This window comes from Podarcis gaigeae (assembly GCF_964106915.1).
Source record: "Podarcis gaigeae genome assembly, chromosome: Z".
In the NCBI taxonomy this organism is placed as follows: Eukaryota; Metazoa; Chordata; class Lepidosauria; order Squamata; family Lacertidae; genus Podarcis; species Podarcis gaigeae.
In genome coordinates this window covers 41,565,917-41,582,575 of record NC_139691.1, presented here as the reverse complement: position 1 = coordinate 41,582,575, position 16,659 = coordinate 41,565,917, and the positions used below count along the sequence as shown (strand labels likewise).

Genomic DNA, 16,659 nt, shown 5'->3' with positions numbered 1-16,659 from the left:
TTCCTACCAGAGTGGTTTAACCCTGGGAACTGTAGCTCTGGGAGGGAACTAGATGTCTCCTAAAAGCTCTCAGCACCCTTGACAAACTACGGTTCCCAGCAGTGGGGGTCTTCATGTTTTTCTCCCTTTCTTCTCTGCTGCACCACAAACACTGTCATATATTCCTAATTTAGGCCAATGTGAATTAGAGAAAGATACCACAGCACAGAGTTTGCTTAGAAATGTCAGCCGTGGCATGGGGCTGGGGGAGAAACCAGCTTGCACTGCACTGGGACACCTTTGGAAAGTGGATCACAGCCTGCAGATTGGTCCATTTCGTTTGGGAAACAGTTCCAAGAATACTGACAGAATCTCATTAGAGCATTGGGTGGGGAGCAACAGAGTGATCTTGGCATGGATTCAAGAGCCACCAGTATGATCCAGTAGATGAGAACTTTGGTATTTTCCCTAGAATCTGCAACATTAAAGCAATGATGGCATACTAAAGGAGACTCTGAGCTACTCTGGTTCATAGGGATTAAAAAAAAATCAAAATGCCGCTGATGCAATGTGGCTGCAGCTTTGTGGAGGAAGCAACATGTATGAGACAGGGCTTGGAAGCTAATGCCTGAACCTTAGGAAATCACATTTGCATGGTTTTTTTTTTTATTTTAAATTTATATCCTGCCCTCCCCAGCCAAAGCCGGGCTCAGAGCGGCTAACAACAGTAAAACGATAAAACATTCTAAAATCATTTCATTATAAAATTAATTCCAATCAAATTAATGGCAACCATTGGGCTAGAGGTTCTGTGTGGATTGCTAAAGGAGGGAGTCAGGCTCCACCCTGGCCAAAGGCCTGGTGGAACAGCTCTGTCTTGCAGGCCCTGCGGAAAGATGTCAAGTCCCGCAGGGCCCTAGTCTCTTGTGACAGAGTGTTCCACCAGCTTGGAGCCACAGGTGAAAAGCCCTGGCTCTAGTTGAGGCCAGCCTAACCTCTCTGTGGCCTGGGACCTCCAAGATGTTTTTGTTTGAAGACCGTAAGGTCCTCTGTGGGACATACCAGGAGAGGCGGTATCTCCCTCTGAAAGGGAGGCAGAAATAGAAAGAGCGGAATGGCAGGGACACAGAACCTGTGGCCTGTGTATTTAACATATATATTTAAAGAGTTATGGGAACTGTGGGTTTACCCCCTCTCAAAACTACAATTCCCAGCACCCTTAACGAACTACAGTTCCCAAAATTCTTTGGGGATGAGGCCTGAGCTTTAAATGTGCAGCATGTACATAGCTCAGCTACCACTAGCTCAAGTCAGCTTGTCCCTTAAGTCAGGAAAAATGGGAAACGGAGTTCAAAAACAACAACATCCATTGTGCCACAGTCCCCCATCTCAGCTCCTCAGGACCAGGCTTCAGTGCAGACACCTCTGGCTCCTACATGGCTTTCCCACATGACTCTGGCAATGGATTTTTAATGGGGGCTTGGTGATAGTAGGCCCCTGAGGGTGGGGGAGAGACTTATCAATGCCTGCAAACAAATATCCAGCCCTGGTGCAGATGGCCGATGCTATTTCAGAGCATGACTGGGCTTTTATGTGCACAGTCCAATTGCTCCATTTAGTCCAGCGTGCTATTCCCACAGTAGCCAACCCTGACTTTACATGCCCTAAGTCTCATACCTGTCAGATTTAAAAAAAGGGATTTATGTTGTTACCATTCCCAAAAGAAAGGCTTCTGGTTTCTTGGGAAATGTTCTTTATTTTATTTTTAAATCATTATAAATGAATTTGTTTAATCCTCTTTTAAAACCATCCAAGTCGGTGACCACCATCACACCTTGTGGGAGTGAGTTCCACAGTTTAACTGCGCACCGTGTGAAGAAGGAGTTTCTTTTGCCCACCTGGAGTGTCCCAGCATTCAGCTTCTTTGGCTGTCCCCGAGTTCTCACATGAGAGGGAGATAAATGCTCTCCATCCATGTGCCGTGTGCATTTTTCCCAAGCAGAAAAGCCGGTGTACGGACAACAGGAAGATCTGGGGCACCTTTCAATTTTCTGTTTTGTTTGTTTAGAAAAAACAGTGACTTACAGGAAGCATAACAGAGGTTTATTGAACTGTGCATGGAATGGAGAAAGCAAAGCAATGTTTTTCTCCCTCTGTTGTAATACTGGAACTCAGAGGCATCCATACGTTGTGAACTACCCTGAGATCAACAGCTGAAGGCCTGTATGCAAATTTTAATAATAATAATAATAATAATAATAATAATAATAATAATAATAGGCATACACCTTCACTGTCTTCTTTTGGGAACCAGCTGAAAACATTTTCGTTTAGGCAAGCCTTTCTAGTTATGTAGAATGTTGACATGTATTTTAATCTGGTTTCAGCTTATTGTTGGATTTAATTATTATGTTTTGATTGTTTTAGATACAGTGGTGCCTCGCTAGACGAAAAGAATCCGTTCCGCGATTCTCTTCGTCTAGCGGTTTTTTCGTCTTGCGAAGCAAGCCCATTGACAGCTTAGCGGGTTAGCGCTACAGCTGTCAAGCGGCTTCCAGAGATCAGCTGTTAAGCGGCTTATCAGCGGAACAGCTGATAAGAGGCTTAGCGGCTTAAGAAAAGGGCGAAAAAAGCGAAAAAACCCCGCGGGGGGATGCAAGATTTTTTTCGTCTTGCGAAGCAAGCCCATAGGGAAATTCGTTTTACGAAGCGCCTCCAAAACGGAAAACCCTTTCGTCTAGCGGGTTTTTCGTCTTGCGAGGCGTTCGTCTTGCGGGGCACCACTGTAATTGCTGTTGCTAATAACTTCATTGTTTTGTTCTTTTTGAGGTAGTTGTTGTTTAAGGATCAAGTGGCATATCATTCAGCTGGCCACTGTGAGAGCAAGATGCAGGATTAGATGGGCTTTGGGCCTGATCCTGCTTAGTTTTCATTTTCCCTCCCTCCCGGCAGCTGTGTTCTTTTCATACTTACCTACAGATGCTGGCATTTCTCCCCACTGCAAAACATTTTCCTTTGAGAAACGTCCATATATGTTGATGTAGACCCCTTCATCTTCATAGGTAAGAAGTAGTTCCATTCCACTGGTATTAGGGAGTATGATAACAGCATGAGGGTGGATATTCCCTTGGATCTGAAACAACATTTTATTGAAATTTATATCATGGAAAACACTGTCATTTTAGCAACCACAGTCCACCAATCCTGGCTGAGCACTAAAACCAATGAAGATTCTAGAAGCCACAATAATAATAAAAATTGCTTGAAAAAGGTCTATATGCTCCCCACTGCCATTTGGCGATCTAGAGAGCATAGAAATAGCAAGAAATACCGAGCTACCAAGTGAAAAGCCAACATGGATGGCTTCAAAAGAGAATAAGAAAATTTATTGAGGGTAAGACTATTAATGGCAACTAACCACACTGGCTATCTTCTACCTCCATTGCCATTATTTAAAGGGGGGAAAATATTTAACTATCAAAAAGCATACAATAGTCACTGTCCAAGTCCAATATTTCACTTTGTATTCTGTGTCTTGTGAGCAAAGAGCGATTTCAATGCAGTAAGACTAACAACGGCATTATAGAAAAAGATTATGCATTATACTTCAACTTAGTGATTGCCTTCTTTAAAATATTTGCAAGCAAAATTTTAGAAACCAAACACTAAACCACATAAAACAAAGTCTAAGTTGACAAAGTAATATTAAAGCTATATAGACAGATACAGATAAATATAGATATGAATGGACAAAGAATAAACTTTTGTTTTTCTTTTCTCTTAGTGTTTTTCACCAGCATAGCAGACATACTTCCTGCTTTACAAAAAGTGAGGGGAAAACTTGGATTAGTATTTGTTAGGCAGTGTGCGGATTTCACATTATCTGACCAACATTGTTTCCTTTCCAGAACTAACCACTTGGGTGGTGACAGTGATCTAAGGAGGATTTGGAGAGTCGACTCACTTGGCTTCCCTGTTTAAATAAAATTCTGTATGCATTGCATTTACTCATCTATGAGCTAGAGGCACAATGAAGATAAAAAATTGGTGCATTAAAGCTTTGCAAGAGAGCTCTGGATAGTCTGCATATATTAAAAGAATTCAGCATCTAAACTTGAAAATATGCAGACAGTGCAATAACACAGCAAAGCTCCCATTGCGTGTCGAGACCCCGCAGCCACCCCCGTGTTGGGAATAACTCACACAAGGACACAGATATTAGGTTTATGTTATTGGGCAAATTTTGGCCACAACTTTATTGAAATTACAGAATGTGAGTGGTATTTGCTTAGGCATTGATTGGACCTGACTATATCTGACTCCTGCCCATTGTGCAGGAAGTCCCAGTAAGGGTAAGCCACCGGTAGGGGGAGCCCTGTTTATGCGAACCAACTCAAGCTCCCCCTGGTGTTCCCGTCGGGGTCGTGTCAAGGCCTTAGCCCCCCAGCCGGGCTTCAGACTAGATCAACACCCCCAGATTCCTTTAACGGAATACCCTTAAGCATGGAGGGGCAGGGGCTGGCCGGGCTCTGATGTGGCCGGGATCCCCCAGGCGACGGGGGACAGTGTCCCCCGCCCCCTGTAGGGAGTGGGTGGCCACGCGGTCCACCACAGCTCCTCCCCACTGGGAAGTGGAGCGGATTTGTTACAGAACAGTTTACTGTTACAGACAGTTTACTAGTCTGGGTGTCATATTTAGCACGAGCTCAATACACAGTGTAGCACTATTTATTTTATTCTACGCACCATTTCCTATTATTCAACCTTTCTTCCACTTTGGAGGGAGAGATTGCCAGCTCCCATTTCATGTTAGCCTTCGGCCCTGATAGCTTTTATCTCAAAAAAATTCTGCGCTATCTTTAAAAGATGCACTGCACAAAGGTCGATATGTCTGCGAGTCAAGTTGGCTACTGCGTGGGAAAACTCTCTCAATCGCCTTGGGAAGGAAGGAGAAATCAAGCAGCCTCCTACACACACCTGAAGCAAATAGCAGTGTTCAGATAAGAAGCAGTTAAATGAAGGTACATTAAATGGGGTACAGTTAATCTCCTTTTCTCAGCATCAAGGCCCTCATGCAAATGTCTCCTCAGAGGTCTGTTAACCAGAGAAAGAGCCATGTTTACATTCCCCTCTATCTGTGCTGTTTGTTTGGGTCTGTTCCAGATGTTGGCTACAAATTCCATCACCCCTGACTATTGTCCACGCAGATGGGGCTGATGGGAGCTGGAGTCCCAACAACATCTAGGTTGGGGGAGGCTGCACATATTGCTCAAAGGTCATTCAGAAGCTTATGTTCCAAGCATGTCAAACACACACACACAAACAAATACAGAGGAAAAGCAAGCAGTGTTGAAGAAAATATACGCATTCAACTCAGAAAAACCTGGTGATTCATACTGCAAAATATTCAAATAACTTTAAGCAATTAAGAATATCTCAAACCCCTAGCCCACTTCCTGAGATAGATAGGGAGAGAGAGAGAGAGAGAGAGAAATGATTTGTAGTACATGCACATGAAAGAGGGCTATGCTTTGTTTTAAGAAACCTTGAGATAAAAATGCATACTGAAAACAGTCCTACCCCTTCTACGGTACCAGGAATAGGATTAACCTGAGTATCTAATTCAATTCTGAAAGATCCATGCAATTAGCATTTTCACAAGGAGAACAAACACCAGAACTCCCCTATTGCTTTTCATGAAGTGCAAAGGAACATGCAACTCAAAGGACATCCATTTCTCTACCACTTCAATGCCATGTTTGACCCATAAAGGAACCACAGATGCTTTACTTGCCAAAGTGAGTATACCCATTCCAGCCATGCAGTCTGGTGTCTCTGCAGCCACTATCCGTAGTACCAGGACAGGTATCCAGAGCCGGAGAGCAATTTTGATGCGTTGCCTTGGTATTACTTGCATGACCAATTGATGCGAAAGACAGACAGAGAGAGAGAGAGAGAGAGAGAGAGAGAGAAAGTGGGAGCCAGATGCAGATGTGTCTACACCTAGTCTGTTGCCTTTAAAAGAAGCCTAGGATGCTGATTCCAGAAACCTCTTTGAAGAAAATTATATAGTGAACCTCTCACATTCGGACCCTTCCTGGAACAAGTCCCAGCAGCTGCAGGAATGACACACTTATTTAAGTTCCTGCACTCTTGGGGGTAAAGTGTATTTTTAGTGCACTCTGTCTCATGGTGGACGAGTGAGCAGAATAGTCACAACCATCCATGGGGAGCTCTCATATTGAGGGCATTGAGCTGGGAAATATTGCTTCTCTACATATCTAATTAAATTGGAGGCTGCTGCAACCAGCATCATTTATTTTTTCTGAGGCCTCGTGACATTTTCCCTTTGCCATTGTACCACCTTCTGCTCAAAATGTGGTGTCACCTCTTTACAAACTCTTCTCAAAACTCATTCATGCCATACCCTCCTACAGGTTGCAGCAAAAAACCAGGACACCATCTTCTGGGGCCACACTCCCATGTAAGTCACGTGACCTATACGAGATTGTGCCCCCTCAAAAAAGGTGACCCATGTGAGATCGTGCCCCTCCCCAAAACTTTTTTTTTTGGGGGGGAATCACAGTGCAAAATTGTGCAAGATCACAACAAGACAAAACAGGATGTCTTGGGTTTACCAGGGGATTAACCATATGCGCAATACACAATCTTGTTTTTATTAACACACCCTTTCGAAAACATCATGGAGGCACCCTCAGTTGAACCACTGGCATCTCTTAGACTATGTAATTGTCCAAGCTGAAGATCGCCGTGATGTTCTCCTTACCAGAGCTATGACGAGTGTTGACAAAAGCAACAATCGCAGATAACAACAGCTCTCAAAATGAACCATTAACATTAGGATCAGGTGTTTAACAGGGTTGTGTTAGCATCCCAACTCTATTCATTATTTTCATTGCCATGATTCCACACATTGTCAAATGGAAACTCCCCACCGGAGTAGAAATCATATATCGAACAGATGGAAAGCTTTTCAATCTGAGTAAGGTTACCGTAACTTCTGTCAGAGAGCTTTAGTATGCTGACGACAATATAGTGTACACACTCAGAGGATGATCTCCAAACCATCCTAAATATCTTCACAGAGGCTTATGAAAAGCTTGGCCTATCTCTCAACATCCCAAAAACCAAAGTGCTGCACCAACAAGCACAAAACAACCCCTCTGCAGTACCACAAATCCAACTTGATGGTGTAACGTTGGAAAGTGTCGGTCACTTCTCCTACCTGGGCAGTTATCTTTCCACAAGGGCTGATATTGATGCCAAGATCCAGCATCACCTGAGCTCTGCCAGTGCAGCTTTCTCCTGATTGAAGTGCAGAGTGTTTGAGGACCAGGACATTTGCAGGGAAACCATAATGCTTGTTTACAAAGCTACTGTACTGCCAACTCTACTGCATGCTTGTGAAACATGGACTACTTATAAACGCCATCTCCAACTCCTTGAAAGATTCCATCAATGGTGTCTCCAAAAAAATGTACACATCACTTGGGAAGATAGGCAAACTAATGCCAGTGTACTGGAAGCAGCAAAGATCACCAGTGTCAAAGCAATTATTCTTCAACATCATTACGATCACCAGTGTCAAAGCAATTATTCTTCAACATCAACTTTGTTGGACTGGTCATGGTGTTTAGATGCCTGATTATCGTCTTCCAAGCAACTACTCTATTCCGAACTTAAAAATTGAAAGCGTAATACTGTTGGTCAACAAAAGAGGTTTAAAGACTCTCTCAAGGCACATCTAAAAAAATGTAGTATAAACACCGACAACTGGGAAACAGTGGCCTGCAAGAGCTCCAAGTGGAGAACAGTCTTTACCAAAAGTGTCATGGACTTCGAAGACACTCGAACTCAGGACGAAAGGGAAAACCATGATCAACTCCCACCCATAAACCAATGTCCCCACTGTGGAAGATCCAGAATTGGCCTCCACGGTTATTTACAGACACACTGTTAAAACCGTGTTCATGGAAGATAATCTTACTCAGCTACGAGTGATCGCCAAAGAAGAACGAGGGGGAAAAAGATAGCAGGCCGCCTTAGAGTACAAGGTCCTTTTGGGCCGGTCCCTGTTCTATTTTTCCCGTGCAAAATCATTAGCATTATTCGCTCATGGCACTCTATTAATTAAATGGAGTAGGTGTACTAAGTTCAGAGGAGGTTAGGCTTAAATCTCTACCCAAATCTTGGGCCAGACACTATCTCTTAGCCTAAGCTTTCACAGGGTTGTTGAGAGGAGAAAACTGCGTCAGTGGTAAGGGGAGAATTGTGTATGCTGCCCCCAATATATTGGAAGAAAAGCAATGGCCAATAAATAAATAAATGAATCAAATAATTAAACAACAACAATACCCGAACTGCATGCACAGAGAGGACCAACTTAGATTTATAAAGCTCTGTATAGCATGAATGGTGCCACAATCAACAGGGATACTAGATGCTAAAATATTTTTCTTTAAGTATATTTTCTGTATATCTTGAATGGTTCCAAAATCAACAGGGAAACTAGATGTTAATTTTTTTTTCTACCCAGAGACGTAGACATTACCTTGTTCGAACCTTTTACTGCTAATTTTAATTATCTTTTAAAATGTTTTTAAATTTCTCCTTCTTAACTGTTTCTACTTGATGGCTTTCATATTTATTGCAAACGACTTGGAGATTTCGTTACATTTATTGCAATAAATCTTGTTAAACAAATGAGAATTTCTGGCTTCTGTGGACCCACGTGGATGGAAATGTGGAGTAGAAAAAATATATTCAAATAATGATAATGAGCACGGCATTAATAGCGATGAGATCCTCTTTAACTGTATAGGCTGAAGAAGAAACCCCCCCTGCAAACTGTCATGATTCCTGAAGAACGATGTATCTTACATGTGTGGGAAGGTACAGGTCATACACTGAGCCAGAGTCCACATCAATAGCATGAAATCCAACTGGTGAGCCATAGATCACTTTTAACCTCTGTCCATTCTCAACCGTCAAGTCAACCAACAGTGGTTTGTGGTGAAGTGAAGTGAAGGACTGTAAAGAGAAGAATCAGACACTGTGCATCTTACTGTTAATTAAACATGTAACCAAAAAGAGTCCTGATTAGCATTTCCCTTTGTCTTTTCACAAAGGTTAGGTAAAGGTAAAGGACCTTTGGATGGTTAAGTCCAGTCAAAGACGACTATGGGGTTGCGGCGCTCATCTCACTTTCAGGCCAAGGAAGCCAGACAGCTTTCTGGTTCATGTGGCCAGCATGACTAAACTGCTTCTGGTGCAACAGGACACCATGACAGAAATCAAAGCACACAGAAACATGTTTACCTTCCTGCCACAGTGGTACCTATTTATCTACTTGCACTGGCGTGCTTTTGAACTGCCAGGTTGGCAGGAGCTGGGACAGAGCAACAGGAGCTCACTCCATCATGGGGATTTGAACCGCTGACCTTCTGATCAGCAAGCCCAAGAGGCTCAGTGGTTTAGACCACAGCGCCACCTGCATCCCTTTTCACAAAGAATGACTGAAGTCATGGACTATGAGTTATGAGAACAGGATACGGTGAATACCTCAGTTGGTTAGAACACGGTGCTTACAATGCCAAGGTTGGAGGTGTGATCCCCATAAGGAAAAGCTACATATTTGTGCATCGCAGAGGGTTGGACTAGATGAACCTCAGGGTCCCTTCCAACTCTATGGTTCTATGACATATCTATGAGATAGCCCAAGTTATGTGAGCTGAATTCATGTTCCCATAAAGCTCCCTATCTAACCCCACATCAAAATAAATGAATGAGAGAAATAGTGAGTTTGGGCAAACACATTCTGCACTACAAATTTATAGCAGCTTTAGACCACTTTCCTGTCATGGCTTCTCCCAAATAAACCTCAAGACTGTAATTTGGTAAAATGCTGAAAAGCCTCTTGTTTGAAATCTCTAGCCTACCTTCACAGAACTACGGTTCTCAAGTTTCTCTGGAAAGAGGGAATGGGCAGTGAAATCAGTTCAATACCATGGTGCAAATTAGGAAGTGCTGCAACCTTTGCCTGATTAATCAATGAGATTATGAGATTATAAATCATTCTGGTCAATGAAGAAGGCAGCAGATTCTGATTATTCTGATTTTTTAAAGAACTATTTTAATGCACCAGAACATTTCTGCCTTTTACCAGGCTAGTCTGTTTTCCTATCTAAACCGGTGGTAGTGGCTCTCAGGAGGTGGAACTAGACACAGGATAGTTATAAAAAAAGAAAAAAGATCTCTATGGAAAATTGCATTTTAAAATTTTCTGCTCTCTGGCACCATCTTGTGTTGCATGTTTATAGCGCATTCAAATCACTATTTCTTTACTAAATGTAGCTGAGTCCCAGGATTTCAGGCAGAGAAGGGTCTTCCAACTCTACAGTTCTATGATTCTAAGTATTTGGCTTGAATCCCCAAGAAAGCACTCCTGTCCAGCGTTAAAGGCAGCATAAGACATGCCTGAGACTAGGTGATAACCTAGTTTCTGCCATGTTTGGCTTACCTGGGTTTAGCAGTTACACTATATAAGGAAGGAAACAAAAGCCTGGAATGGGCACGCCTTCCCCTGCCTTCCATTACATTGCCTTCATGTTCCCTTTCATATGCAAATTTATGCAACTTTAGTTCAATTAGGTTACTAAAACTCATATAAGCAAACATAAATATTTGGGCGCCACCCCATAGGTTATTTGCCACTGGCAGTCCAGTAATTGTCAGACAATGATCTTTTATCATTACAGGATGAAACAGGGACATGATTAGAACTCTGCTCATGTGTGTGTTTTGGGTGCACATGTGTAGAGAAAATGAATCTCTTCATATTTACTTACCTTGAATGCCATAAATTTGTGATAAGGCTTAGGAGCCCAGGCGTAGACTTCAACTGAGTTTTTCACAGCGATCACAAGAAATTTGATCCTCTCGTATTTCACTGAAAAGTAATAGTTCTTCTTTTTTAATGAGCTAGGCACAGAAATTGGGAAAGGTTCTCTAAATCATTCTTTGCACAGCGAAAGTGCGAAGAACAAGTTTTAAAAAACTCAGTTTTCCAACAACAACAGCAACCACTATTCAAATGATACAAGCTAAATAATAACTAATCAAGACAACGTGTTCTCAGGGGGAGGGGGAGGGGTGGTGACAACAAACCCAGAGCCCAGACATTTAAGCAAGTAGACCTGTATAAGAAGTCCGTATATCAGACTGAACATAATGAATTTGGCTTACAATAATCTTACATGGCTTGAATGTTTACATAGTTATCTATCCTGATATTTCAATCCCAAGACCAATCACAGTCTTCAGGTTCACATTAGACATGAGACGACAGTCATAAACCCTCTACCAGAATTGTTATGTAACCATTTAGTATATAATTTTATTAAGTTTTCTGTTGTACAATTTAAAACAACTCATTTTACATTCTTAAGATATCAATGACTTCCCTTCTTCTCTTTCCATGCGTCATTTTACATATCATAAATACCTGTATATTTTACAAAAACAAAACCATTCAGTATTCCATTATTGCATCTATCAAAAATTGTTTACACTGTTTAATTTATCTTAATGCTGCCAGCGTTTTCAGCTGTACACAATTATTTCCCATAAACTTTCTCCAATCTTCTTTAAACGTATGTTCTGCTTGTTCTCTTATTCTATATGTTAAATCTGTGAGTTGTGCATATTCTGTCAACTTAAGTTGCCATTCTTCTTTAGTTGGAACCTCGCTCGTTTTCCATTTTTGGGCTAACAAAACACAGGCTGCAGTAGCAGCATACATAAACAACCTTTTTAGACACCTGGGAATTTCAGTCTCAATTATCCCCAACAGAAAGGACTCTGGATTTTTTGGGGAAAGTAATAGTACTACTACTACTACTACTACTAATTTATTATTTATACCCTGCCCATCTGGCTGGGTTTCCCAAGCCACTCTTGGTGGCTTCCAACTGAATATTAAAAACCATACAGTGTCATACATTAAAAACTTCACTAAACAGGGCCGCCTTCAGTTGTCTTTTAAAACTAAAATAGTTGTTTATTGCCTTGACATCTGTGGGAAGGGCGTTCCACAGGGTAGGCACCACTACCGAAAAGGCCCTCTGCCTGGTTCCCTGTAACCTCACTTCTCGCTGTGAGGGAACTGGCAGAAGGCCCTTGGTGCTGGATCTCAGTGTCTGGGCTGGATGATGGGGGTGGAGACGTTCCTTCAGGTATACTGGACCGAGGCCATTTAGGACTTTAAAGGTCAGCACCAACACTTTGAATTGTGCTCGGAAACGTACTGGGAGCCAATGCAGATCTCTCAGGACTGGTGTTATATGGTCTTGGCAGCCACTCCCAGTCACCAGTCTAGCTGCTGCATTCTGGATTAATTGCAGTTTCTGAGTCACCTTCAAAGGTAGCCCCATGTACAGCGCATTGCAGTAGTCCAAGTGGGAGATAAATAGAGCATGCACCACTCTGGCGAGACAGTCTGCAGGCAGGTAGGGTCTCAGCCTACATACCAGATGGAGCTTGTGAACAGCTGCCCTGGACACAGAATTGACCTGTGCCTCCATGGACAGCTGTGAATCCAAAATGACTCCCAGGCTGTGCACATGGTCCTTCAGGGGCACAGTTACCCCATTCAGGACCAGGGAGTCCTCCACACCAGCCTGTCCCCCAAGAACAGTACTTCTGTCTTGTCAGGATTCAACCTCAATCCGTTAGCTGCCATCCATCCTCCAACCGCCTCCAGACACTCACACAGGACCTTCACCGCCTTCACTGGTTCTGATTTAAAAGAGAGGAAGAATTGGGTATCATCCGCATATTGATGAACACCCAACCCAAACCCCCTGATGATCTCTCCCAGCGGCTTCATATAGATATTAAAAAGCATGGGGGAGAGGACAGAACCCCGAGGCACCCCACAAGTGAGAGCCCAGGGGTCTGAACACTCACCCCCCCCACTTTCTGGACATGGCCCAGGAGAAAGGAGCGGAACCACTGTATAACAGTGCCCCCAGCTTCCAGCCCCTCAAGATGGTCCGGAAGGATGTTATGGTCGATGGTATCAAAAGCCGCTGAGAGATCCAGCAGAACTAGGAAACAGCTCTCACCTTTGTCCCTAGCCTGCCGGAGATCATCAACCAGTGCAACCAAGGCAGTTTCAGTCCCATGGTGAGGCCTGGAAGGGATCCAAATGGCCCGCATCCTCCAGGCATGCTTGGAGTTGTTCAGCAACCACTCGCTCAATCACCTTTCCCAAGAATGGAAGATTTGAGACTGGGCGATAGTTGGCCATATTGGCTGGGTCTAAAAATTTTTTTTAGAAGCGGTTTAATGACCTCCTCTTTCAGTGGGCCTGGGAATGTTCCCTCACAGAGGGAAGCATTCACCACCCCACAGAGCCCATCGCCCAGTCCTTCCCGGCTTGCTTTTATCAACCAGGATGGACAAGGATCAAGAAGACAGGTGGTTGGTTTTACTTGTCCAAGCAGCCTGTCCACATCCTCGGGGGGGGGGGGGTAACAGACTGAAATTGATCCCATATAACATGACTTGACAGGACTCTAGCACTCTCCTGCCCCGGCCCTGCTCCCATGGTGGAGTCTACCTCCTACCGAATCTGAGCGACTTTATCTGCAAAAAACTTTGCAAAAGCATTGCAGGAGATCTTGGAGTCCCTACCCGGCCCCGATGATGAAGGTGGTTCTGATAGATTGCGAACCACCTGAAAGAGTCTCCTGCTGCTGTTTTCTGCAGATGCAATAGAGGCAGCGAAGAAGGTCCTCTTCGCTGTTGCCATCGCCACTTGGTAGGCTCAACATTGAGCTCTACCCCATGTCCTGTCAGCTTCAGAATGAGTTATCCGCCACTGGCACTCTAGCCATCTCAGTGATTGTTTCATTGCCCTCAGATCCATGGAAAACCTCAGGGCTGTCTGGGCTCCATGCAATCAGAGAGGGCGCTTCGGAGCCAAACAGTCAATAGCCCTTGTTAACTCCATATTTCAACGGGTCACCAGGGAATCAGCTGAAAGGCCATCAACATCCCCTACCACTCTCTGGAAACCATTTGGATCCATTAAGTGGCGGGGGTGGACCATCTGAATTGGTCCCACCTCCCTGCAGAAGGGAGGGTCGCGGAGAAGTCCAGTTGCACCAGGAAGTGATCTGACCATGGCATTTCTTTTGTTTCGCTTTTAGTTAGTGTCAGATCACGAACATCCATAGAGGTGAACACCAGGTCCAAGGCATGTCCGTGGCTATGAGTTGGGCCAGACTTATTCAGGGACAGCCCCATGGAGGCCATGCTTTCCACGAAGTCCTGAGCAGCCCCTTGTAAGATTGTTTTGGCATGGATGTTAAAATCCCCTAGGACAACCAAACTAGGTGTCTTCAGGAGCACATCCGCCACGACCTGAAGCAGCTCGGGCAGGGAATCCTTGGTGAAGCAGGGAGGTCGGTACACCAAAAGGAATCCTGTACTGCCCCTATTGCCCAACTTCCAGAACATGCACTCAGAGAACTGGGTCTTCCCAATAGGATGCCTGGTGCAAACTAATGAATTCCTAAAAATCACTGCAACCCCCCCCCCCACCCGCCCACAAGGCCTGGGTTGCTGTGCATAAGAGAAACCTGGTGGACAAGCAGCAGCAAGGACAGGCCCATCTGCTTCATCCAACCAAGTCTCTGTCACACGTGCCAGGTCAAGTCCTCCATCCACAATCAGGTTGTGGATGGCAGTGGTCTTATTCATCATTGTCCTGGCATTGCACAGCAATGATTCCAGTATCCTTCTGGTCAGGACCAGATCCGAAGGCAGGGATAGTCTTAGACAATGACTAAACCTGCCTCCTCGGTAATGACATGGTCTGGTCTTAGCATAGCTCCTCCTCCTGCCCGTGATCACTGAGATCGGGTACCGGTGCCTCTGCCCCGTGGAACCCGCCCAAGCCATTCTGTTGGCTGAGGCTCACTCCCAGGTAGCCCTGACCCTTTCCCCTTATAAAGCAAAATTCAAACTATACAGTAGCCTAACAAAATAGTAAAAGTAAAAACAAAGCCAAAAACAATTATACTAAAATAAAACTCAACCCCACCCCAACTCAACATTTATCCCACCCCAAACAAAAATAAAATAAAATAAAAATATATAAATAAAAACCGCCGTACTTTTAAACATCCCCCCCCCCCCAGTTCCTTATGGATCATTTCCCAATACACTTTTACCCTTTTACAAGTCCATCTCATATGAAAGAACATTTCCTCTGTATGTAACTATTTAGGATCAAAACTGGTAAGAAGTGATAATGCAAAATCTTGATGGGATATTGCTCCTAGTTGACAGTGTCTGTAGTGTATGTTGTTCCACATGCAAATAACCTATTTCAGCATGTGGATCTGAATAAAAGGCCTTAGAAATATTGCTCATGTAGACAATAGCTATATTATCTCAGTGGTGTCAACCTCTGAATCTGGTGTATTCAAATAAGCCCTCAAAGAAGGGGTGAGGAATCTCCACCCTGCAGGCCTTTTTTGCTGGAAGGAGGTGTACAAGACACCACCCAACCACTCCACATTTTCACAGGGTTTACTCCTTAGCTTTTTCTCTTCCTGAATTAACAGGAACTAAAACATTATTTTAAAGATCTTGAAGTGAAACAGAATGCATCAGAGTTAACAACAACAACAGAAATCTTGTGCTAAAATTGGCTATTAGCAGCCCACAAAGGGAAAACTCACCAACTTTGTAGTGTATGCAGCCTTCCAGGTCACCCACAGACACCCAGCCCTGTCGCTTTTCCACATCTGGATCATTCCGCAAGATCTTATTCCTCAGCCAGGATAGATAGTAGACACGTAGCTTGTTCTTTTTGCCTGCCAATTTAATGGAGCAGAAATAGAAAAGGAATTTTGTTTAAAAACGTAACTTCTCTACATGACTGTGGAGTGCTAGGCTGTATCATACCACCAACTTGGTTGAAAGTAGTTTTGAGGTTGGTAATATCTTAAACTAAGAGGAAAGATGCCTAATATCAAGCCAGTACAGTGGTACCTCGGGTTAAGAACTTAATTCATTCTGGAGGTCCGTTCTTAACCTGAAACTGTGCTTAATCTGAAGCACCACTTTAGCTAATGGGGCCTCCCGCTGCTGCCGTGCTGCCAGAGCACGATTTTTGTTCTCATCCTGAAGCAAAGTTCTTAACCTGAGGTACTATTTCTGGGTTAGCGGAGTCTGTAACCTGAAGCGTATGTAACCTGAAGCATATGTAACCCAAGGTACCACTGCATTGCCTATTCTGGCGGTGTAAGCACCATTCCATTAGGACACATTTAAAACATGTAGCTTCCTTCCCCCAAAAATCCTGGGAACTGTGGTTTGCCCCACACAGAGCTGCAATTCCCACACCATTAACGAAGTACGGTCCCCAGGGTTTTTTGGGGGCAGGGGGAGCGGAAGCCGAGTGCTTTAAATCTGTGGTGTGCATACCAAACTTCTGTCTTGCAGCTGTTTCTGCAAAGACTCGGGCAGAGGTCTTTCTGATATCTACTTGACTAATATCATTTTTAGCAGAGATGTCTGGCAGCGAAACTAGGGTTTTTCTGTGTGCAAAGCTCACGCTCAATGACGGATCTATGTTCTCAGATC

At 43.8% G+C, this 16,659-nt stretch overlaps 1 protein-coding gene across 1 annotated transcript in view; it reads right to left on the bottom strand.

Annotated features, from left to right (window-relative positions):
- The window catches only part of NRK (Nik related kinase), a 126,859-nt gene that overhangs the window by 14,060 nt on the left and 96,140 nt on the right, over positions 1-16,659 (bottom strand). The window contains exons 26-29 of the mRNA XM_083722718.1: positions 15,753-15,887; positions 10,848-10,948; positions 8,881-9,030; positions 2,953-3,112 (exon numbers count right to left, since the gene is read on the bottom strand). Of these exons, the coding sequence (XP_083578844.1) occupies positions 2,953-3,112; positions 8,881-9,030; positions 10,848-10,948; positions 15,753-15,887 (546 nt within the window). The remainder of the gene's footprint in view (positions 1-2,952; positions 3,113-8,880; positions 9,031-10,847; positions 10,949-15,752; positions 15,888-16,659) is intronic.